The sequence below is a fragment of the Miscanthus floridulus genome, chromosome 4 (assembly GCF_019320115.1).
Source record: "Miscanthus floridulus cultivar M001 chromosome 4, ASM1932011v1, whole genome shotgun sequence".
Classification (NCBI taxonomy): Eukaryota; Viridiplantae; Streptophyta; class Magnoliopsida; order Poales; family Poaceae; genus Miscanthus; species Miscanthus floridulus.
In genome coordinates this window covers 84832525-84855756 of record NC_089583.1, presented here as the reverse complement: position 1 = coordinate 84855756, position 23232 = coordinate 84832525, and the positions used below count along the sequence as shown (strand labels likewise).

Below are 23232 nucleotides of genomic sequence, written 5' to 3'. Positions count from 1 at the left end.
TGCCCGTCCGCCTGGACCATCACAGATTCACAGGTTCCCGTTCCCGTCCACGGTTCACGGGGCGCCCCCACTGGGCACTCCACCCATGAACCAACCCCACCCGGCGCACTCGAGCTCGGCAAGTATCGGCGCTCGGCAGCCTGGCGCGCCCGCGCACCCACCAAGTACAGCCGTGACTGACAGCGCACGTACAGGGCCGCCCACCCCCCGCGCCGGCCGACAGGGCCGCCCACCCCGGCGGCTACTCACTTTTCCCCGTCCCGTCCGTGCCAAGCTGCTGTTATCACTTCCGACGACTCCACGGTCCATGCCCCTGCTCCAGGCTCCAGCCTCCAGCCTCCAAGGGAATCTCGCTCCAGCTCCACGGCCCACCGTCCACCGACCCAGACCCAGGACAGGACAGCCAGGAGGCCGGAGGCGGGCGAGTAGCATAAGTAACCGCGGGGTTTCGGCGCCGTTCCCCACCCAATCCCTATCGTTATCTCCTCCCACCGGCACCCACCCGGACCCGTAACACCCAACAGTCCCTCACCGCCCACAGGCACGCACGCAACTGCCCGCCCGCCCGCCCGAGAGAGAGAGAGGACCTTGAGACACAGACTACGCGAGCGAGCGCGACGAAGCAGAAAAGTATGGCCGCCGCCGCTGCCACGGCGACGACGGCGGTGCCGAGATGCAGCAAGCGCGAGGGCGACATTGCGGGCATCGCCGGCACGTCAGTCTCCCTCTCTCACCTCTTCCACCTTCGTGCTTCTCTCCTGTCTCCTCCAGAAAGCAGCGGAGCTGACCAAAGCTAAGCTAGCTCTCCGAAGCTGTGCTTGCTCAGCTCAGCAGCTGTGCACACGGGTCGATCCCGTGTGCTTAAACAATTCCGTGCGCGGCGCCGTAGCTAATGCGTCCTACCTTCCTCTGTGTTGCACTTGCGCAGACCGAAGAAGGGAAAGATGGGGAGGTCCTCGCCGCCGGCGGAGGAGGTGGAGGCGTTCCTCGCCGCAGCGGAGAGCGGCATGGCGCGGCGCTTCGCAGCCAAGTGAGTATCACAGTACGCCTCGGTCTCTCAGCTCCGCCTTCCCGGCTTCCCCCACCTCTGCGCGAGGGCCTGTTTGGAACCTTCCATGGTTCCATTTATTTATAGCTAGCACAACCCGTGGGCCTGTGCGGCTTCTGCTCAAGCTCTCAAAGTCTGAAGCTGTCAGTGTGCACCCTGTTCTCTTAGTATCCGTAGCTTATAAGCCGGCTTATTCTCTTTTATTATGAGAGAAAAATACAGGGCTGATCCGTCCACACCTGCAGTAGGAGACAGTAAAAAATAGTGTACTAGTACTCCTACAAAACGAAGTTACTGTACCGCTCTCTGTTCCTGCCTTCCTGCTGAATTGAGCCAAAACGAGGTGTGGTGGCCTCTTGTGCAAAAGAAATGCAGCCTTTTTGGGATCCTGAGATGATGATGTCTCCAACTTGACACTGGGCCTTTTCGCGTTGGCACAGGCTGTGAAGCTTTCCACAGGCCAATAGCACCCCCCCCCCCCCCCCCCCCCCCTTTTTTTTTTCTGTTTCCTTTTCATTTCCTCCTTTCTAAAAACCCAAAATTCACTTCGTCTCTTTAGTCTGTCCATCTCTCCTTTGCCGAATCGGAACAAGCTGTTCACAGCTTCATATGTTGGCAGTGCGTTAAAACCAGTGTGTAACATTTGGATCTCTTGGTCGTGTTGTTCAAGGTACAACTATGACGTCGTCAAGGACGCTCCCATGGACGGTCGGTACGAGTGGGTCCGGGTGGGGCCATGACACGATCCCGCAACGCAATGGCCAGTCAACTGTCAGATCCAAGAGGTCGCGCCTCGTGTCCTCTTCTGTCTTTATTTCTCTTGTAAAAGTTGCTTACCGTGTAACGCTCCCCTTAGCTGTAATTATGCTCACGAGATGGCTAATCATGTGAAGGCTCAACCTTGTACGTACGTCAGTGGACATTGTGTCGCGTGTAACTTAGTGTGTCTGTGGTTAACATGTCCTTGTGTGTGTGTAGTCCAGAAAGGAAAAGTTGTAACTTGTTGCTGTGTTCAATTTGTCGGTTCTCCGTTCATATATCATGAAAAAGAGTACAAGGCATTCAGGCAGGCCCACAAACACTTTTCCTTCCTGAAGAGTAAAGAAGAAATTGTCTCCTTGTCTCGTAAAACAGTACTGTAATGGTTTGTTCGATACACAAATATTCATAGGAATTTCACCGAAACAATTGAAAACACCGTAAGATTTTGAGAAAGTTCCAGGGGTCCAAATGAGATTTAATACATGTTCACAATTGAGCAGAGGACTTTATTTAAACAGTCACCTGGCTTATTCGATTTCCTTCCAATTTTCGCCCGTCCTAGTCGCGTGCATTGCAAACTCGGACAAGCGAGCTATGTGCCAATTCCGACCATACGGCGTAGCGTAACTCTGCGCATCAGTACACAGTAAACCTGAAGAAGAATCTTCTGCTGAAATTGCAGCTCATATGCTCCAAAGTACACATTATAGCTTAGCAAGGGTCTGGCCATAGGATGGATCGATGCAAACAACGACCTGAAAAGATAACATTGAAAATTGCAAGTTGCTTTACTACAACAATAATAGATTCATCTGTTGCTATGATGTTAGGCTTGTAGAAACCTTCGTACCTTGCCAACACTCCTGCCAGAATGGAGATATTCTACTGCATCTGCCACGGAAGTAACACCCACGAATTTCTTGGGGTCAACGAAAACCTGTTATATGCAGCGTGCAGTAAGTTTAAGTTTGAAAACATAAGACGAGTATGGTTTCACAAACACAAAACGAACAAAGAAAAGGTCATGGTTTTGCATGAAGCAAGGAACCATCGCTCGTTGTAGCAAAAGAGGCACAAGTTTGTACCATACCTTTAGCTTTCCAGAAGCATAGAGGTTAAACAGTTTTTCAAGATGATCTTTCCACAGGTGCGCATATTGAATCAGGAAAAATCCAGCCTGAAATTAGAAAGATAAGATCTCACAATTTTAGGCTTCATTTATCCTTGCAGTGGCTTTGCAAGCACTTCTTTTTCTAGATCAGGTTGTGGTAATCAGCGAGAGGCATACTTTTAGAATTTGCATTATACTAGATTCAGTGTGTGATAACTATGATCTGTGTAAAAGCCTCAGGATCGGTCCCATTTAATGCGAAGTGCATGTATGCAGTTTTGAGCAAATCAGCAAATCAATATGACTAACGAACATCAAAATTTTGAAATGGCATTGCCACTTTGTCAACAATTATTAAGTAAAATGCAGCATACTAAGGGCAGTGCATTCATATTGAGTTCTGGACTTCTGGTGTTATTCAGCAAGCACATACCACAGTCTGACTTTTCCCAAGAATCTTCTCACATAATCCTGTGTAATTCTGTGGCTTCCATCCTTCCTCTCCTTGATACTGAAAACATATAAAACATTATTCACTACCAACTGGCGTATTTTCCGCTACAATGTACAGTATCCTCATAAATCTTTCAACACAAGCTCAGGTAACTGTAAGCATGATCTCAATTTTATCAATAATCTTTCCTAGGAACAGATGGTATAAGCCCAAAGCATCAATGTTTTCAAGGCGGTAAGGCGGGGCGTGGCGACTGACTACCGCCTTACGATTAAGCGAGTAAGGCGTAAGGCGAGGCGACGCCTTAACAATTTAAGGAAAATTTAAAACAACAGCTTAGAGCAGTAAATGGTGAAGAAAAACAGAAAAGGAAAAACGAAAAAAGAACAGAGGAGGAGTAAGAAGTGGTCTGGTCCAGCCCACCAGCAGCCCATGTGCCCCGCACGTCTTCATATCTCTCTAATTCCTCTCTCCTCAGCGCCGCCGCAACTCTCTCCCAAATCCCTCTCTCCGTCTCTTGCTCCCCTCTCTCCTGTAGGCCAGCGCCGATTGGGAGGTGGCCGCGGTTCGCAGGCGGCTGCTCCTCGCGAAACTTGACCAGAGGGGGAAGCTGTTCTTGAGGGGGAAGAGGACACGGCTGCATGGATCGGCTGCGGGCGGGTAGGCGGCAACTTCCCATGGCACCGGGGGGATGCAGCGGCGCGGGCGAGCGAGCTGCGGCTTCCTATTCCTCTCTCGCTCTCCCGCTCACTAGTTGGTCTCCCGCGCGCCCGTTCCATCTACGCGCGACTTTTTCTCCCTCGTGCTTGCCCTCTTTCGTTTTTCTCCTGCCCGTTCCATCTCCTGCGTATGGCGCCCACCATGCACGATTTGGCGCGAATCGGACGCCAAAGCGACAATTTCTGGACGCCACGGTCGTAAGGCGGACGCCATATGAATCTAAGGCGAGTCGTCTGCTGTGGCGTCCCGCGTGGAGCGCCTTGGCGCTTAAGCGACGCCTTAAAAACACTGCAAAGCATGTTCATTAACTGCACCGGATGAAAACTGTACGATTTCTAAAGCACCTGTAGTGTAGTGACTAATCACTTTGTGCAGATCAGCTCCTCAACTCCTCAGTGCTCTTAATATGCGATTTTTTTTGAAGCACAATAATTTTGACTTATTCTGTATTTACCCACTGGAGTCACCACTCAGAGCATACGATAAATCGATGAATGCAAGGTACAGAGCCTGCCAAAATTCAAAAGTATACCTGAGAGATCATACCAATTACAATGAGACGCCCATAGACTGCTAGGGCATTCAGACACACATCAAACGTTGCTCCACCTACTGATTCGTATATGATGTCGACCCCTCTTGGAAACTCTTTCTTCAGAACCTGGAATTGAACATTAGAACAGTCCTTATTGAACAACACTCTGACTGAGTGTATATATTCTATATGGATTTGAGTATAAATGTAAATATGTAATTCAAGCACGCTCAAGAAAAAAATCATGCACTACACATGGTCAAAGGTCGTTCAAGTGTAAGGAGTACGTTACTTTCAGGATTTTACCCTGCTACCTGGTAAGTAGGAACGCAACCAGACAACATAAATGTACACTAGAATATCAATAAATAAAAGGAACCAAAAGAAATGTTATAGAGCTTAAACATTTGAAATATAAACAACAAACTATGCATTATAAACAGCTGGAGTATGAAAGATAAATACGAAAGGCTGGAACAAAAACTTACATCTTTGATCTTTTCACTTCGGTAGTTGATAACTCGATCAACTCCTAAGGAAGTCACAAACGTAGATTTACTTTCACCTCCACAAGTGGCTACAACCTTGTTGCCTGCTAGTTTTGCAAGCTGTATATTCAGAACAAAAGGACATTTAGACTTCAAAGTTTATGAAATTTTCTTAAAAATAGAGAATCATAAACACAAAGGAGAAGAACAAAATAAGATAAATTTACCTGTATCCTCCGAATATCATGTTGAATGCAGCGAAAAGATAATGCAAGTGGCCAGAACAAGATCCTAAGCATTAGTTAACTAGGAAAGATGCGTTCCAGCTTTCATGATACAGTTATCATGTGCAAATTCAAAAAATAACGCAGAACACATAATTGCACCACATTTATTAAACTACAGAAGTAGACAAGCAATGGAGCATTGCATAAAACATGCATAATCATAGTTCATAAGTGTAACGGAATAAGCGCGATGGAACCGTTACGCTCCCCCGCTCCTGCTCCGCCCCCGCCCCCTCACGCCGCTCCCCAGCCCAAATCCACCGCGGCCGGCCGCGGCCCCCAGTCGTCGTGCGCTACAGCGCGTTCCCCACCCCGCGGCCGTCCTCCTCATCCCACTCGCCCAGCTAGCAGTGCCCCACAGCCACAGATCGAGCCCGTCTCCCGCCGCCGGACGCCTTGTGCGTCGCCTCCCCATCGCCCAGTCCCCAAATCAGTCGCCGTGGGGCCAGAAATCCGGCTCGGCGCGCCCACTGCTGCGCCTGCTGCTGCTTCTGGCGCGTCGGACAAGACAGGGAGTCGCCCAGCCCCCAAATCAGTCGCCGTGGGGCCGGAAATCCGACTCGGCGCGCCCGCTGCTACTTCCAGCTCGTCGGACAAGACAGGGAGCACGTCTGGTAAGCGCGTGAAGTTCGCCTCCCCTCTGCAACCATTCTGTGAGGTGTTACTACTCCAACGGCACTTCGTCCACGAGATCTTGCCTCAGATCCGCAGCAGTGAAGCATGCCTCTGGTGCTCCATCCGCTGAGCATTCAACTCTCCCCCTCCAGGCTGCAGCGCCCTGCATTGATGGTGGTTTTCCTTCCCGAGGGGGGTGGCTCAGGGCCGTCACCGGGGCAAGCCAGCAGGCCGATGGGGCGCATTCACGCGCGCACCTCGTGTAAGAAGATGAAGGTGGTTGGTCCATGGTGCGCCTGAGGCGCTGGTGGCGTCTCCCTGAGTTCAAAGGCACGATGCATTCAACTCCCTCAACCACCGAGGTCAAATCGACGCATTACCACCACAGCGATGAACTGCTGAGGCGCATGAGAGGTAAATGCTTCAGATGTCTCTCCCCTGGCCACGCTGCGACGGATGCAGGGATCCGGTGCGGTGCTTCTCTTGTGGCCGCTGGGGGCATAAAAGCAGAGTGTGCAAAGGCAGACCTTCATCCTCCCGGCAACAAGCTCCCCTGCCCAAGGCTGCTCCTCCACCATTCGACGACAGCAACTTTCCCCCTCTGGGAAGGACCGCGATGGCCAGGCCCAGGGACCCCTCTGTCCGCCTTCTAGACACCTGTGTTGTGGCCTTCTCTGTTGATGACATGGACCACGAGCTCGACCGCCTCTCCATGCATGGCATGGTGGCCTGGCTGGGGGGGGGGGGGAACCGGCCGGTGGTGGAGCCAGAGGTCATCAAGAGGGCCATCTGCCACCATTTTCCGGTTCGCCCGGAGGATGTCACCGTCGTCAAGCACTTCCCCAAGGACTTCTTCATCGACTTCAAGCACCGTCACCACCGTGACGAGGTTGTGGCCCAGGGGACCTTCCCCTATCGCAATCTCGACATCCACACAAGGCCGTGGCAGCTGGTCACGCACGGTGACATCTACGACCTCAAGTACCGCGTTCGTCTGTGCCTGGAGGGCATCCCACTTCACGCCTGGAACGAGAGCATCGCCAAGAGGGCAGTCGCCAGAGCTTGCGACCTTGACTACGTCGAGAAGTCTTCGCTGGACCGAGAGGACACAAGGGCACTCTGTGTCTGGGCATGGACGCACAACCCGTCCGACATTCCAAAGGTAACCTAGCTAACCTTATCATGCAAGAAAGCAGAGTTTCACAGTTCACAAGCTGCTCGCGGCCATCGGGGACTCACCTTCAGGGTGCTGGTGCACCTTGACCTGGTGGAGGACCCACCGGGCAGAGATGGACGTGCTGCTGCTCCCCGTGAATACACGTGGCACTACGGTGTCGTTGATGGGGAGAGGACGCCGCATGACCGCCACGACCCTCCGCCCGCTGACGTCCGCGGCAGCCGTCGCGACGACGACGACGACCGTCGTGGGTGCCGTGAACGTTAGGGCGACAACTAGTACTCGCGTCTCACCCGTAGCCTTTCGCGTGCACCCAAGGACCGGGAGCGGGAGTGTTCGGAGTCGAGGCACGGTGGTCGTCGACACCGGAGCCCCGGGCACGAAGGTCGTCGACGCCCACTGGACAACATCGCTGCTGGCCATGGCGCCCGCCTCTCTGTCCCAAGCAACAATGCAGGCGGCGACACGAGGACTCGATAGCAGCTCGCCAAGCCCGCTGACCCCGGTCGCCCGGTGGATGTCCATCGCCGAACCCTGGGTCGGAGCAGGGAGCAGACGTCCCACCGCAGGCTCCACAGGCACGCGCGATCGGAGCCGAGGCCCACAACGGCGCGCTCAAAGTCCCCGTCACCACACCTGCGCTGCAAGTCGCCTGACTTCAGTGGTGGCAACGGCGACAACCATCACCCATCGCCAAGTCCTCCCAAGGTGCGTGCTAACCAAAGTCAATTGGATGATCAGGCAATGACTCCACCACCCACAACCTCTCCAATCTGGAAGCCGGACGCCCAACCTGACGACGCATCACTGAACAACTCTTCATCGGAGCCACTGACGGCCGCTGCACCTTTCTCATGCTCGTCTGAATTGCAGGTTCTCCCTGACAGCGACCCCGTCATCGCGACACAACAGCGCTCACACCTTGCTGCAGAATGCCGCGTCCGCACGGGACGTGTCTACTCCAGGCGGCCAAGTGCTCCCCCCCACACCGGCTACAGGCGCAACCAGCAGGGAGCGCACAGGTGGTGCGGTTCCGCCCTGGACTCGTCTACTCCAGACGTTGCGCCCACGGACAAGCCACCATCTGCTCGCGCCGTCAACGCATGGCAAATGGACTCCAGCGGCAACGTCCGGAGCAGGCCAGCGTAGCACTGGAGGTACAGGAAGTTGTCCACAACATGCCTGCGACTGCAACGTCGATGTCAGAATTTCTAGAGGGGATCTCACACCCTCTGCCCCAACCCATCTTGCAGGTTCCATCGCGCCGAGCCATCCCGCCACAGCGATGCAAGAGGGCTGTGGTTCCGGCACGCAGGAGCGTGCGCATTGCAGCCATGAACTGGCCCAGAGGTGATACTCAAGCGAAGGCCAGACAGGTGCTCATGAAAAGGCTTGGCATCCTCGACGAGGAAGGACTCAGCCACGACGAGGTGTTGCTGCGCTACTTCAGCCTATTCAAGGGACCACTCACCGACGCCGCCGTGAAGGCTCTGACGGCATTGTGTGGCCTCAACGCAGCAGCAGCGCTTTCCACTCCGCACGTTTAGATAGCTGCTCACTGCGATGGGTAACTCAATGTACTAATGATAGTGGAAAATCACCACTCTAGGAGTTTCACATCTAGAGTCCACCTTCGGTTTGTGAGCTTCCAATCATGGTGCTTGGGTGGGGCGATAGCTAGAGGCCTACAGTCGCCTCCCCATCAGACTGGAACGCTCCTCCAACTAGCAGTTCATTGTAGCAACAGCTCTGTATGAAAGAAACTCTTGCATTGTATCACTGCGCCGACAGCCACTGGCATTCAGATGAATTGGCGACTCCAATTTGCTGCTTTCATGACCATGTGTCTCAATGTGATTAACTTTGTTCTTCCTGCCAGTACCACAGCCCCATAATGTGGTGCGCCGCACAGTACGAGCAAAATTTTGTTAACTCCTATATTGTGCTCTCGGCGGAACAGACTCGAGGAGGCATTCTCCTTGCTGTGAATGAAGACTTCTTCGACCTCTCCGACATTGAACTTACCTCGAACGCTATAACCGTGCAAATTAACATGAGGGCGGATGGAATAAAGTGGCAAATTACAGTGGTATACGGCCCGCAAGGAGAGGCAGTCAAACTTCAATTCCTCCAAGAATTGAAGAACATTCCTCCGCCAGAACACAATAGATGGCTCATCCTGGGAGATTTCAATCTCATCTACCAGGCAGAAGACAAGAACTCCAATCTAAATCGGCGCCTCGTGGAGGCATTTAAGGCGACAATCGATCATTTGCGGCTCAAAGAAATCAAGCTAAATGGACGCCGCTTCACTTGGAGCAATCAACAGAAGAACCCGACGCTCACTAGAATTGATAGACTACTATGTACCCCAGAGTGGGAACTGATATTCCCCGCGTGCCTCTTGCATTCCCTGCCATCACTCATGTCGGACCATACCCCGCTACTACTGCAGGGAGAGCTTGACCACCATCACAACACGTCCTTCCGCTTCGAAAATTTCTGGACTAAAATGGAAGGCTTCCGAGATCTTGTCCAAAACATTTGGAATAGCCCGGTCGCCTCTGCTCTTCCTATGAAACGCTTGCATATCAAAATGGCGCGTGTGGCAAAAGGAATCAAGCGTTGGAAAAAAGATAAAATAGGGGATACGAAGCTGCAGCTCGCAATAGTGAAGGAAGTATTGTTACAATTAGAAGCAGCCCAAGAGCATAGGTTGCTCACTGACATGGAGCTTGACCTATGTCGGCGCCTCAAAGCCCGTAGCACGGGCCTCACAGAGTCACAGCCATTGAAAAATCAAGAATCAGACAGAGATCGAGGTTCACATAGATCCGTTGTGGAGATGCTAACACCAAATTCTTCCACATTAGAGCCAGTGCACGCCGGAGAAAGAATTACATATATTGTCTGCATACGGATGGGGGGATTGCGGTTGCTCATGAAGAAAAAGAAAAGGTGATAGGAGATTATTTTAAAAATCACATTGGCTCCGTGGTTCCGAGAACTTCGACAATCAGTTGGCGATCCCTTGGCTACACTCAACATGATCTCTCCGACTTGGAGGTGCCTTTCTCCCATGATGAGGTAAAAAATACTATAAATTCCATGCCTTCCGACAAAGCGCTAGGCCCGGATGGCTTCACGGGTGCCTTCTTCAAAGCTTGTTGGGAAAATCATTAAAGAGGATGTTATGGCAGCCATGAACAGCCTATTCACATTGAATGCCCAGGGTTTTGAATGACTAAACTCGGCTTGCATCATCCTTCTACCCAAAAAAACGGATGCAACGAGAGTTACAGATTTTAGACCCATCAACCTCATCCATAGCATTGCAAAGATCTTCTCCAAATTGTTAGCTAACAGACTTGCCCCTCGACTTGAACTCCCTCATCTCCAACTGCCAGAGCGCATTTATAAAAAAGAGAAGTATCCATGATAATTTTCTTTACGTCCAGGGAGCAGTACAAAGGCTACACAGGCAGAAGATACCGGCTTTGTTCATGAAACTAGACATCCACAAAGCTTTTGACACTGGTAAATTGGGGGTACTTGCTTGAGATTCTGTAGGCTCTGGGCTTCGGACCACGCTAGCGTGAATGGATCTCTATTCTCCTACGTACATCCACTTCGACAGCCTTGCTTAATGGGCGGCAAGGAGCCACTTTTAGCCATGCCAGAGGCGTCCAGGCAGGGAGATCCGCTTTCACCCATGCTCTTCATCCTAACTATGGGCCCGCTTCAACGATTGCTTGACCAAGCAACCCAACATGGGATACTCACCCCCTTACCCATCACGGCGGCAAAATGGAGAACCTCTATGTATGCAAACGATGCGGCTATTTTCATCAATCCAATAAAAGACGATGTAGAAGCCATCAAAATCATCCTACAGGCTTTTGGCACATTCTTGGGACTCCATATTAATCTAGAAAATAGCTCAGTGCATCCAATCAGTTGTGGAAATGTCGACCTAGACCAAGTCCTATCACACTTCACCGGTAGTAGAGGTGACTTTCCATGCAAATATTTGGGGCTGCAACTCCACATCAAATCACTGCAAAAGGTCCATGTGCAACCTCTCATTGAGCGTATTGGACAAAGGTTACCCAAATGGAAAGAAAGATGGCTAAACAAAGCGGGACGCCTCACTCTAGTAACTTATGTCCTCTCCTCCATGCCAACCTACCACCTCACAGTGTTTCCCTTAGCGGCATGGGCTAAGAAAAAGATCGACAAAATCAGGAGATATTTCTTGTGGAACGGGGGAGGAGGATGCCAATGACGGTCACTGCCTGGTTAACTGGCCAACAGTTACCAGACCGAAAGACCTTGGTGGTTTAGGCGTTCCTGACCTTGATAGATTTGGGAGAGCCCTCCGGTTGCGCTGGCTTTGGCAAGAATGGGTGGACGACTCGAAGCCTTGGAGCAGATCGTCTCCTCTTCAACTCCTCAATCATTATAACTTCGGGGGATGGTGCAAAGACTAAGTTTTGGCACCATAATTGGCTTGATGGACAAGCTCCAAGGTACCTAGCACCGAACTTGTTTCGCCTTGTTTCAAGGAGAAACCGAACGGTGCAACAAGAGCTCCGGAATAACAATTGGATGCTACTCGCTAGGAAGGAAAATCACCTCGGCTGTCCACATAGAGGAGTTTGTGTCCCTTTGGATACGAATACATGACGTGCACCTACAATAGGGCGTTCAGGACTCCATCATCTGGCAATGGACCCTAGAATGGGATTTACTCCACCCGCTCAGCTTATATAATTCAATTCAAAGGCTCGCTCGTCCACTTCCGTACGGAACTAATTTGGAAAGCACAGGTGGAGAACAGATGCAAGATCTTCGCCTGGATTTTAGTGCAAGATAAAATTCTTACGGCGCAAAACCTACAAAAGAGAGGGTGGCCACACCAACAACACTGCGTATTGTGCAACGGTCCCTTAGAAACCGGCCTCCACCTATGCCTATGTTGTCCCTTTTGCTAAGACGGTTTGGGATCAAATCCTCTCTTAGGAAAACTTCACTCACCTGCAACAGCAACCACAGGCAGACCCCATCCATATCAGGGCATGGTGGGAAGAGGCGGCAAGGAAAGTGCCAAGATCTGAACATAGACGACTTAATAGGGTAGCAATCTACACCTTCTGGAATATTTGGAAAGAGAGAAATAGGAGAATTTTCAACAACAAAATAGAAACGGTGCCGCAAGTAGCCACAAGAATAAAGGAAGACATAGAGCAAAGGAAGAGAGCACTCGCTTATGTTTAGCTGTTGTTCCCCCATTGGGGTGTGTGTTTCCCTCCTTTACCTGCTTCGGGGGGGGGGGGGGGGGGGCTTGAAACCCTCATCTGGAGTGTCCTTGCTTGTACATAAACTATCTTTCCCTACCTTAATTGAAAGACAGAGCTCCCTGCCATTGCGTTCAAAAAAAAATAGTTCATAAGTGTCATCAGCTCACCTGAACAGCAAATTGTCCTGTTCCACCAGCAGCTGCAGTGACTAAAACAACCTGCCCAGATGTCATTTGACCAGCCTAATGGAAGAAATGCAGAATAAACGAATCCACATAAGCAAGGAAGAAAATTATATCTTCAAACTTGGAATTTGAATCTTATGTGAACACAATAGGCCTCAAAATACATGGCATATGCCAATGGTGGAAAAAACAGACAAATCTGGAGAGAAATAGAACCTTTTCAAGAGCGATGGATGCGGTCAATCCTGATGTTAGCATAGCAACCACCTCTGGGTCTGGTCTCGGCACCGGAATAAGACTTTTGGCTGAAATCTTCCATCAGAAAGATATATAAAGCAAAAAAATATGTTATTGTCAGCAGTAACGGTGTTCAAAACGCAAGAGGTTAGAGAAGATCTCACTCGATGGAGGATAAAGGTCACAGGTTGGTAGGTAATTTATCTTAGAGTTAAATACACCATCAGTCCATGAACTTGTCACGGTGTGGCACTTAGGTACTTAGGTCGATGAACTCTAAAAACACATTCTAGATCATTAAACTTGTCAAATGGTTCACCTAGGTCCATGTTACCCACGCCAACACCTTACCTACGTGGCATCACCAACCTCGACATTGACCCATAGGGCCCACATGTCATCCATGCAATAGTTGGAGCCTTCATTTGCCGCCACCTGCACATGCCCTCATCCCTGACCATGGTCAACGGTGAGGAGACATTGGCCAAGCACTGCCGGAACCTGCACACACACACACAGAGAGAGAGAGAGAGGGGGGGGGGGGGGGGGGAGGGGGGAGGGGGGGGGGAGAGGAAGAGGGAGACAGGGAGAGAGAGAGAGTAGGGGAAGGGAGAAGAGAAACAAGGTCTGCATGAGTAACATGACATGTTGATCCCATGGACCAATGTCCACGTCAGCACACCACATAGGCTGCTAGGTGCTAACATGGGTAACATGGACCTGCAGTGGACCATTGGACAATTCTAATAACTAGAAATGCATTTTCATAGATCATGGGCCTAAGTGGCATACCATGACAACTTCATGGACCGCTATCATATTTAACTCTTTATCTTACTTAGAAAGAATGAGATTTTGTTGTTATTGTTGGTGGTTGGTTCTATAGTACAAGATTTTCTATGCATTTGTGTGTATACAGAGGATTCTCTAAACATAGTTATGCTCATATGGGATTTTTATAGTTTAGTGATCATTTCAAAAATTTGCATGTATAGAATCCAAGTTTTAATATAGGTCTGTTTGGTTGCGTGCATCAGACTGGTTGCAGTGTAGTTCACCAATGTTTGGTTGTCTGCAGAGGCTCTTATGCAGGTTTGTATAGTGCTCAAAGCAAGTCCAATGCAACATTAGCTAGTAAAACAGATTTGGTCGTGTTAGGCAATGCAGATTTGCACAAGCCGATAGGGGACACAGAAATAAAATCTTCTCACCTCTCCCCGCCTGCAACAAAACACAATCTTACCAAAGGCAGGTTGCATGTGCAGGACAGCCAAACCGAAACATTACATACATTTATGTTGTCTTAGGCTGCGCTGCATTAGGTCTAATGCAGGATAAGGCTAATGCAAGCAGCCAATCACACCAATAGTTATTTGCAAGTAGTTAATGGCTCAATTGATCATTTATTCAAGATTTGTTGCAATACTTGGCACCACGCTAGACAGAAGAGGCATAGAAAGCAGTACCAGCGTGAATTCAGCATAGCTTCCAAAAGCCATAAGGGCCACAGGAGTGCCAACTTTGATATGTTTCACCGAATCTCCAACAGAAGCAACAATTCCCACGGCCTGCATTTATATTTTTAAAGACAGAATCTGGTAAAACTTATAATATTAGAAAGGCAATGAAAACTCCAATAAAATGTTGTAAACAAACAATGCAAGTACGCATAACACATATATGTTTAATGTGGCAAAAAGAACAGACTGAGCATGGGATTATGAAAAGCACCAGTTACCTCAAAACCAGCGTCAAATGGAAGGTGTGAAGCAGCTTCTTTACCATTAGCACTGAAATAACGACCAGAACTGAAGTTTACCTGAAACATATCATTAACATCTTCTGATAGTTAAGCTTCAGCAATGGGGAATAAAAATAGAAAATCGAAAATACAAATGCAAGGACTTACATCACTAGCATTTACACCAGCATATATAATTTTAACTAGAGCGCTGTGCAGTTCAATGGGTAATCTCAGGCGCACACGCTCAAGCCTTGTAGCATTCCGGAAATTATGGCTGAGTGTGTGAACAACGCTACAAAAGGATCATAAAGATATGTAAGAACTGACAGGATGTTGGCCATTTGGAAATAGTTTGCTAGATACTATGAAATGGACCAGCTATTGGTGTTACGATACCTCTAAAACATATAAAATTGATTAGTTACTATAGGCAATACTTTTACATAGATTCCTGGAACTACATTCATATCATGTTTCATGTTCTTGAAAAGAAAAGGGTTCAAGAACTAAACTTCCATGGTAATCCATATTTTGCTCTGGATGTGACAAAAATGAAGTAGCAGTGAATAACTGCTGCGCTATTTATCTTGACATTCCACTAGTAACTGTCAACCCAAGAGCTACAAAAATGTGGAAAGAACAGAAACAGGAAAGTTCCATAGCTTGAAAAGGAACAGAAATCAGAACATCAGAGTATATCCTTCAACAATCCCTTGAGAAGAACAAGTACATTCAACAAGCTATTATAACAATATAAATCAAACGTGGAAGGACTACTTACATCTTCTGAAAGTATTCAGGTGCTTGGATACTAGGAAATCTATTCTTTACTAATTCCTTTTTTGATTTCGAGGAATAAACAAGGTAATTTTTTTCTTTTTCTGATGTTGGCCAGTAAACCATCCCTTTACGTTTAGATATCCAAAGGCAAGCACCAGCCTTGCTCTCATCTTCTATAAGCTCAAATGCACCTAATTCAAATAAAAGGGGGTTCTTTTCAGGTAAAAGGAAAAAGGAAAGATATCATCCTCTTTTTTTAATTGTACATGCAGGAAACATCAGTGAAAGAGATATATACCAACATGGACATTAATAACCACTGACCCTTAAGCTTGCATAGTTTTGTTGCTTGGGTCCATGAATTTAAGGGCTGCATTTATACAAGGAAATCAAGGGAGGTCAAAAACATACCTACCTGGAACGGATGGTTGGCCTACCCAAATTGACCCATTCTGGCAGGGAAATAATGTAACATAACAGTTCATTTTTTTATTCGTGGCGAAATTGTTAACCTACAGCTCAAATTCCGAGACCATGCTGCAATTTAGGAGTCAATTTATTTTTTTCGAAAGGCGGCAAAAGCTTTGCCAGATTTTTATTAGACGATGTAAAGAAAAAAAAACAAAATTACAAAACGGATTTAGGGGAGACCAAAACACTGAACTACTATGGCACACCGGCCAAACACCACTATACTACCTAACTGAAAAAGGGAAACGAAGAACAGCGTTAACTCCCAAATAACAGAACTACTCCAAAACCTGATGCTACTCTTCAATGACGATTGGTCTTGTAGCAAGCTGGTATTGTTGTATATCATCTTTGCACAGAAGAGCTGCACGGTTGCAGGGCTTTTTGTTGGAAGGTTCTTCTATTCCATTCCTTCCAAACATTCCACCAATAGTATATCATGATTCCATCTATCCTTTTTCTGTCTCTTCTCTCAAATTTAACCTGACATTTTCGCCAGAAACCATGCAGTGATCTGGTCATTGCAACTGAATCAAGTGCTGATAGGTGGAGCCACTGTTTTAAAGAGGTCCAAACTTACTTTGAAAAGGGACAGTCTTTACACAGATGGGTCGGAGTTTAGGAGTCAATTTATAATAGACATATTTCACATAACATGCATGAATGCCCGAATTTTGAGGTCATCATTTAAAGCAGCCCATCTCAACTGAACATAAGCACGGTTCATCTAAGGTTCAATGGTAAGTTGGTAACCAGTTATAATCATGACATAACTATTACAGGAAAAAACCTACACAATAAAGTAAAAAAATAATTGTTCCGTTCGTCCATCCATGTAAGATGTATTTTGACTAGGGAAAAGTCAAATTCTACAAGTTTTGACCAACAGTTAATCAAATTATATGCACTTTTACTTGTCAGTGTATAAAACTTGTACCAAAATAGATTTGTACTCAAAGTAATTTTTAGATGGTGTTGATTTTATAACAATTGGCAATATATATTTTAAAGAAATAGAGTCCAGATCTACTTTAGAAGACTTTTCCCTGCCAAAATACATTCTACATTGATGGACAAAGGGAGTCAAAGTACAGCTTAACTAGGTGAGAAATAGCTTACCATTAACAACATCCTCCACCTTTAAAAATCCACCAAGCGCATCCACAAGTACACGATTTACTTGTTCTCCCATATTAGTTTGGACAAACTGCATACATCAGTGCAACATATAAACTTAAGGTAAATAAGACTCTTGAAATATCTTTTTTGTTTCCTCAAATACGCAGGGAAGCTGCTCACAATTGTCCTTGTCCTACCATACGATACTTGTGGAACAAGCTTCTTTTGATTTTACATGTTATTAGTTCACGTTCATGTTCGTACATCTTTAACTTGAATTATTATCCCTTCACCATGAGAACCCAGCTAGTGAGCAGCCACACTTTTTGGTCAAATTCATGTCTTTCCTATTTTACTTATGCTCTACTTTTTCACGAACGCGCCTGAGCACGTATTTCATTAAGAGGAGAGAAAGCACGGCCTCACGCATGCCCAAGCTCGGAAATGGCTCAGGCGGGATAGCATTTAACAAGGTTTATTACACAGAAAAGCCACCAAAAAGATGACCTAGACATAAAGGTAAAACTGTCGATTGATTACTTCAAAGAACGACCTCAACTGATGGAAGCCTGCCATGCTCCAAGTATGAGCTTCCTCTCTAATCCTTTGCGCAAGAATGGCAGCTGTGGCCACAATACTGTCAAACACTGGGCGACTGCGCTCCTTCCAGATCATGGTTTATGAGGCGTCGCCTAGGCGACAAGGCGTGTTAGAGGTGCTGGGCGTCGGGGTCGCCACGACCTCCACGGGTATGGCGTCCGCCTCATAGGATTAGGCGTCGCCTAGGCGCGAATGGCGTCGGGCAGACGCCTAGGCGCGAATGGCGTCGGGCGGGAAATCGAGCGCGCGTCCACGCCAGAAGACCCGCGGTGAGCGCATATATGCTCTTGCGCGGGAAATTTCCCGCTCGGTGGCATTTACTGCGGGTGCGGGCAGCTTCACGGGGAGAGAGGGAGAGGAAAAGAGAAGGCCGAGGGCAGGAACTCTTGGCGGCAGCGGCGGCGCTGCATCTCCGCTTGCTGCTCGTCTGCTCGAGTCCAGCGGCTGCCCTCATCTCCCACGAGGCCGCCCCTGCATCTCCGCCTGGCTGCGCAAGTTCACTAGCGGTCCACACCTGCTCGCCCGTCTCCATCGACCGGCCGGACCTGCACTCATCGGCCATCTGCAGCTGCTCGCCCGCCTCCGTCGACCGTCTGCCTGGGCCTGGACGCTCCCTGCCTCCTCTCTGCTTCGAGTCGTCGTCGCCATCCGCAGGTCCATCCACACCTCACCTGTCCGTCCGCTTCGAGTCGCCGTCCGCAGGTCCATCCGCACCGCATTTGTCCGTCCGCCTCGTGTCTACACCTCCGCCTGGTATGTCCCCTGCCTCCTCTCTATCTCTGGTCTCCCAAAGGCCAACTCCCAGCCGTGTACTTTTGTAGTGTTATCTGCTCTTCGTGCTCTGCTTTTGCTCTGAATATAGTATGCCTCGTGCTCTGCTGCTCTGCTTTTGATCTGAATATTGTATGCCTCGTGCTCTGCTATTGATCTGAATATTGTATGCTCATGCTGCATGCCTGTCCCTGCCTCCTCCCTTGCTCTGAATATTTATTCTGCACTCTGCTCTGGTTTTGCTCATGGTGTGTGCCTGTATGTACTCTGCTCTGAGCCTCTGAATATTGTAAGATGAATTGTTGATGCCTGCTTTTTATATTACATGGGTTGTCACTCACATATACAAATGGCTGCTTGTGCTGGGCTGTCACACACCCTGCTACAACACAAAGCACAAGGATCTTTCTTTGATTAGTATAATGTCTGCCTCTGCCATAGTGCCATTCACTTGTGTTCTTTCTTTAGTTTACTGTTGTACAGAACAAAAAACATAAGGCGTACAAAGAAAAGGAATACTGCTTCCCATAGTGCCATACTGCTTCCCATCTGATTTTTTGTTTGTAGATGCATACAAAGAAAAGGAATAGGCTGCTGCACAAGAGATTGAATGATATTGTTTTTGTTTCATACAATCGGAAGATGAGAACAAGGGTTCAGCTTATGCGTGAGAAGGCAGGCAAGAAATATGACCCTTTGGTTACTGAGGAGTTTGATTGGGACAATGAATGGGCTGATTCATTGCATGTGCCCATTCCGGGTGCTCGAGGGTCTGATGCTGTCAATGACCTCACATGGCAGCATGTTGATGAAGCCACCGGTGCATCACAAGCGCTACAGGGTCGTAATCTTCCTAGGAGAGCTACTGCTACTCAACATTATAGTCGTTCAAGAAATGTTGCTGTTCCTGCTACTGAAGATGGAGAAGAGGAAGATGAAGTTGAAGACCCACATGATGACGTGGAAGTGAGCAAGTGTGAAGATGGCAATGTTCCTGCTACTCAAGAAGACAAGGCTGCTGATCCTGATGAGTTTGATGATGGATTTTGAGTGCTGAAACAGATATCTGCACTCCTGCTGATGGATTCTTTTGTGTCCTGCACCCTTGCTGTACTTTTGTGTTGTCCTGCACTCCTGTTGTATGACTTTGGTGTAGTTGACTTAATTAGTATGCTTTAGAGTTCAGTACTTCATTCTAAGTTTGTGGACTATTTGAGACAGACTATGATGTCATTTGTCATGCTCATGTAGTTTCCTATTTAATTTGTTAGCTTGCCTCTTGTGTATTGTTTCCTATTTAATTCTCAGCAACTGATAACCTGTTTGATTGCTGAATTCTGTAATTGTCATGCAGTTTCCTTCAAGGGGGATGGATGCTACATGGGAGAAGAGCTTTTGGAAAGGAAAGAAAGAAACATGGGCTCAAGAATTGGCAACAAACGAGGTATGTATGTGCTGCACTAGTATATAAAATTCTAGCTTACAACGCCTTACAATGTGTGTATGGCGTCGCCTAGGCGTTGTGAAGGGGGTCGGGCGATGCGGCGCCTCAAAAACAATGTTCCAGATTGTCCATAACACCAAAACCACCATCACATCTAAGATCCTGTGGTCTCTCTTGTCAATCGGCTTCCTGCTCACTAGCCACTGGTCCGCAATGGAGCCAGTGTAACTGGGCATTAGGGCCTGCAGGCCCTGTGGTCGTAGCACGTCCCTGCTGTACAAGCAACCAAGAAGTGCTGCTGCTCTAAAGATTGTGGCGATGTCGGTGATCCGCTGTCCAGCAGCGACCGTGCAGAGCGAGCCAGCAGAAGAATTTACTTATGCTCTACTGTATGATTTTTGAAAGCAAGCTCTACTATATGTTTGTCATATCAATGTCCTGAATGCAAAACCTATCAGCAATTTCTCACAAGTTAATAAGAAATGCTGGAACTGTTTCAAAGTTACTGTGATGAATGTGAAGTCAACGAGTACTATACTAGAAATAATTAGCTATATATGCTTCCAGTTATGCAAATCTTAATACCTCAGGGCACAGTACATTGACACGAATGCCATGACGCTTCAGTGGAGCAAGTGATCTTGTAAACATAACCACACCCCCTACAGAAATGAAGTTTGAGGTCACACAGTGTACACACATGCCGAACCATTTAGCATTGAGCTTTACATGACCCAAATCTGAATGGGCAATGCTACGGTACACCCTTTTGAATATATTTACAAGTTGTGGTTTGTGTAACTTGGGCTAAACTAATCAGTGTGCAAATTATTTTCTGCGAGTCAATAGTATTAGATAAATCCAAAAGTAGCTCCATGTTGTAACTGCTCTGCTGCCAACACACTCAGCATATGGATAGTATATCTGTCTTGATGAGTAAGAAACAAACCTTTTGTCCCGCTATACACAGGTTCATAGCTCATAGGATATATGCCAGCAACTGAACCGATATTTATTATGACGCCAGACTTCTTGTGGGATCGCATTACTTGAGACTTTTATGAAAACAAAAAAAAACAATATTAGTAGTATACATGTTTTGTTTTGCAAAAAATAAGTACAAATAACTTGTATGAAAATTGTTGTTATGATTTTAAGTAGTGAGAAGTTGAAAATTTCGGAATTTGCAGATATTTTTCTCGATCACGCAAAAGGTTTGTGCGTCTTTGTATTAAGGTAGAGAAAAAGTTCAATACAACACGCCTTCGAGCGCCCTAAGAGTCAGTAAAGATTTACATGGAATTTGCAGATAATGCAAGAATGATCTACAAATTCTCAATGTCGCCGATCCAAAATTAATAAATTATCCTACTTGTTCTCCAGGGACAAGGACATGCTATACTCTGATAAAACTGTTACCTCTTATCCTTCAATCAGGGCAATAGTACTCGATAAAGATAACTACTTTTTAAATAACTGTATCAGCAGAAATTGAAATATATATGCATTCAACAAAGGCCACAGATAGGAGCACAGGAGCAGCAACTCGGTGTTACTGCAGTTCTATTACAACAGACACAGTTGATGTGAGGCTTACTGCAATGCGAGTACCATCGATAACAGCAACAAGATTCACATTTACAGCACGCCTCCAAGTGGAAGTTCCATCAGATTTATCATCGTAAACCAATGATTTATTGACAAATCCAGCACAGTTGATGCAGATATCTAGTCCTCCAAACGTGTCCACATGTTTCCGAAAAGCAGCAGCAAGAGCATCTACATGTCACACCAGTGTAAATCTTTAAGATCATGGCAAATAGGAAGGAAGGCAGAAAAATTACGCTTCAATTCCCTCAGCTGAAATCATAAAGCAAGTGCACATCCAATGAGAACAATAAAGCCAACTACCATAGCCCCAAAGTAACGATATTTTAGGAGACAGAATCGAAAAATCTGACACAAAAGATATGAATGACTCCCTGCGGCATGCAATTTGATAGCGTTTCACATTATGATCATAAAACCCTAGATATTAAACACATTTCTAAAGAACATTTATGATATTTTTAGTCAATGACAGTTGAATGCAGTTACTTGAATTATGTAATATGTTGCGGTCAAAACATAGCATCAAGCACCAATAAAACAACTCAAATGAGTAGTCTGGACAATGTAAGAACTACAGAAGATTAATCTTCATCCCCTGCAAGAACTTACCTCCACTGGTAACATCACACTTGATGAATATGGCGGATGGAACTCTAGCATATTGATGAATATGTTTGTTTTCCTTTTGAACTATCGAAACAACTTCTCTTCCGTTTTCTTCAGAGAAATCGATGACAGTCACAAACACACCCTTCCTTGCAAGAGCAATGCATAGAGCTTTCCCTTGAAAAACAAAAGGGAAACTGTCAGCCAACACATTACAAGGAATATATATATAGTAAAACCGCTGCCCTGCACAAAATAAATAAAGTAAATAAATAGAGAACGTAATGATGTCGTGCTTATCCTATGAGCCTATGCTCCCGTCTCTCGTCGAAGTGTGTCTCTGCCTCACCAGAAGTTGTACTAAGGTGAAATGTGAACCAGTGCAGGCTGTCCAATGGTGGACGGAGAGACTATCAAATCCATGACTAGGAGACCCGCATCTCTGGACTGGAGCAGCTGCAGCACAGCCGATGGCGAAGCAGAGGGTTTTGTCGAGCCAAGGAGAAACCCAGGCTCGTGCACTCAACATCTCAACGGGCCAGGCTACGGAGCCCGTCGCTGATTGGGGCCTGGCCCAACTGCACCAGGACAGGAGCGGAATCGGCTCCGCGCGCGAGTGGAGGCGGCTGGCGAGGCGGCGTTGCTCTTGCTCACCGATGCCGGAGGCGCCGCCGGTGACGAGGGCCGACAAGCCTGGCTTCAGCTCCATCCCGCCCGAGCCTCTGGCGGGGAGATCGTGGGTGACGGAGGAGGCGAGACTCGGAAAAAGTCCGCCGAAATGAGACGAGGCAAATGGACAAGGGCAAGAGAAGGATCAGAGTACCTAGTACGTGGTGCGGCCTGCGGATCTGTCGAGAAGCTGGATAGGGACAGACGACGGCAACGAGGGGCGGAGGGAACCGAGCTGCGCACGGCGGTTTGCCCGCCCCGGCCGGCTCGATCTCCTCGTGTTTATCTCCCTCATCACGAGCCCTTTTTCTCTGATGATGATCTCTCCGTCTAAAGTCTGAACCGCGGGATGGATTTGAAATTGAGATTGAGAAAAATAATATTGACGATCTATGAATTGTCTTTCTGGTCGGTCTACTGCCCGTTCGCTTTGCTGAAAAGCACCGAAAGTACTCGTTACTCGTTAATTCGTTGGGAGCTGAAATAGTACGGTTAATA

General features: G+C 47.7%; 2 protein-coding genes across 3 annotated transcripts; one reads left to right on the top strand and one right to left on the bottom strand.

The window, feature by feature from the left end:
• The first annotated feature begins 342 nt into the window (after positions 1 to 342).
• Positions 343 to 2052, top strand: LOC136549902 (cyclin-dependent kinase inhibitor 6-like). The gene is made up of 3 exons (XM_066541336.1): positions 343 to 715; positions 929 to 1030; positions 1719 to 2052. The coding sequence occupies exons 1-3, from the start codon at positions 633 to 635 to the stop codon at positions 1786 to 1788; spliced, it is 255 nt and encodes an 84-aa protein (XP_066397433.1). The 5' UTR covers positions 343 to 632; the 3' UTR covers positions 1789 to 2052.
• Positions 2053 to 2154: 102 nt separating this feature from the next.
• On the bottom strand, positions 2155 to 22954 carry LOC136551926 (uncharacterized). Of its 2 annotated transcripts, XM_066543455.1 has the most exons (19): positions 22889 to 22954; positions 22720 to 22787; positions 22069 to 22242; positions 21446 to 21627; positions 20798 to 20903; positions 20434 to 20510; positions 17034 to 17121; positions 15445 to 15634; positions 14829 to 14955; positions 14658 to 14738; positions 14386 to 14487; positions 12899 to 12994; positions 12665 to 12739; positions 5119 to 5238; positions 4628 to 4756; positions 3355 to 3432; positions 2901 to 2987; positions 2661 to 2747; positions 2155 to 2565 (listed from the first exon to the last, which is right to left on the bottom strand). In XM_066543455.1, the coding sequence occupies exons 2-19, from the start codon at positions 22772 to 22774 to the stop codon at positions 2515 to 2517; spliced, it is 1905 nt and encodes a 634-aa protein (XP_066399552.1). In that variant the 5' UTR covers positions 22775 to 22787; positions 22889 to 22954; the 3' UTR covers positions 2155 to 2514. The 2 variants fall into 2 exon arrangements, 1 of the variants encoding a protein (XP_066399552.1); XR_010782699.1 differs by lacking the exons at positions 2155 to 2565; positions 22889 to 22954 and having other exon boundaries at positions 2701 to 2747; positions 4642 to 4756; positions 22720 to 22866.
• Positions 22955 to 23232: the final 278 nt, after the last annotated feature.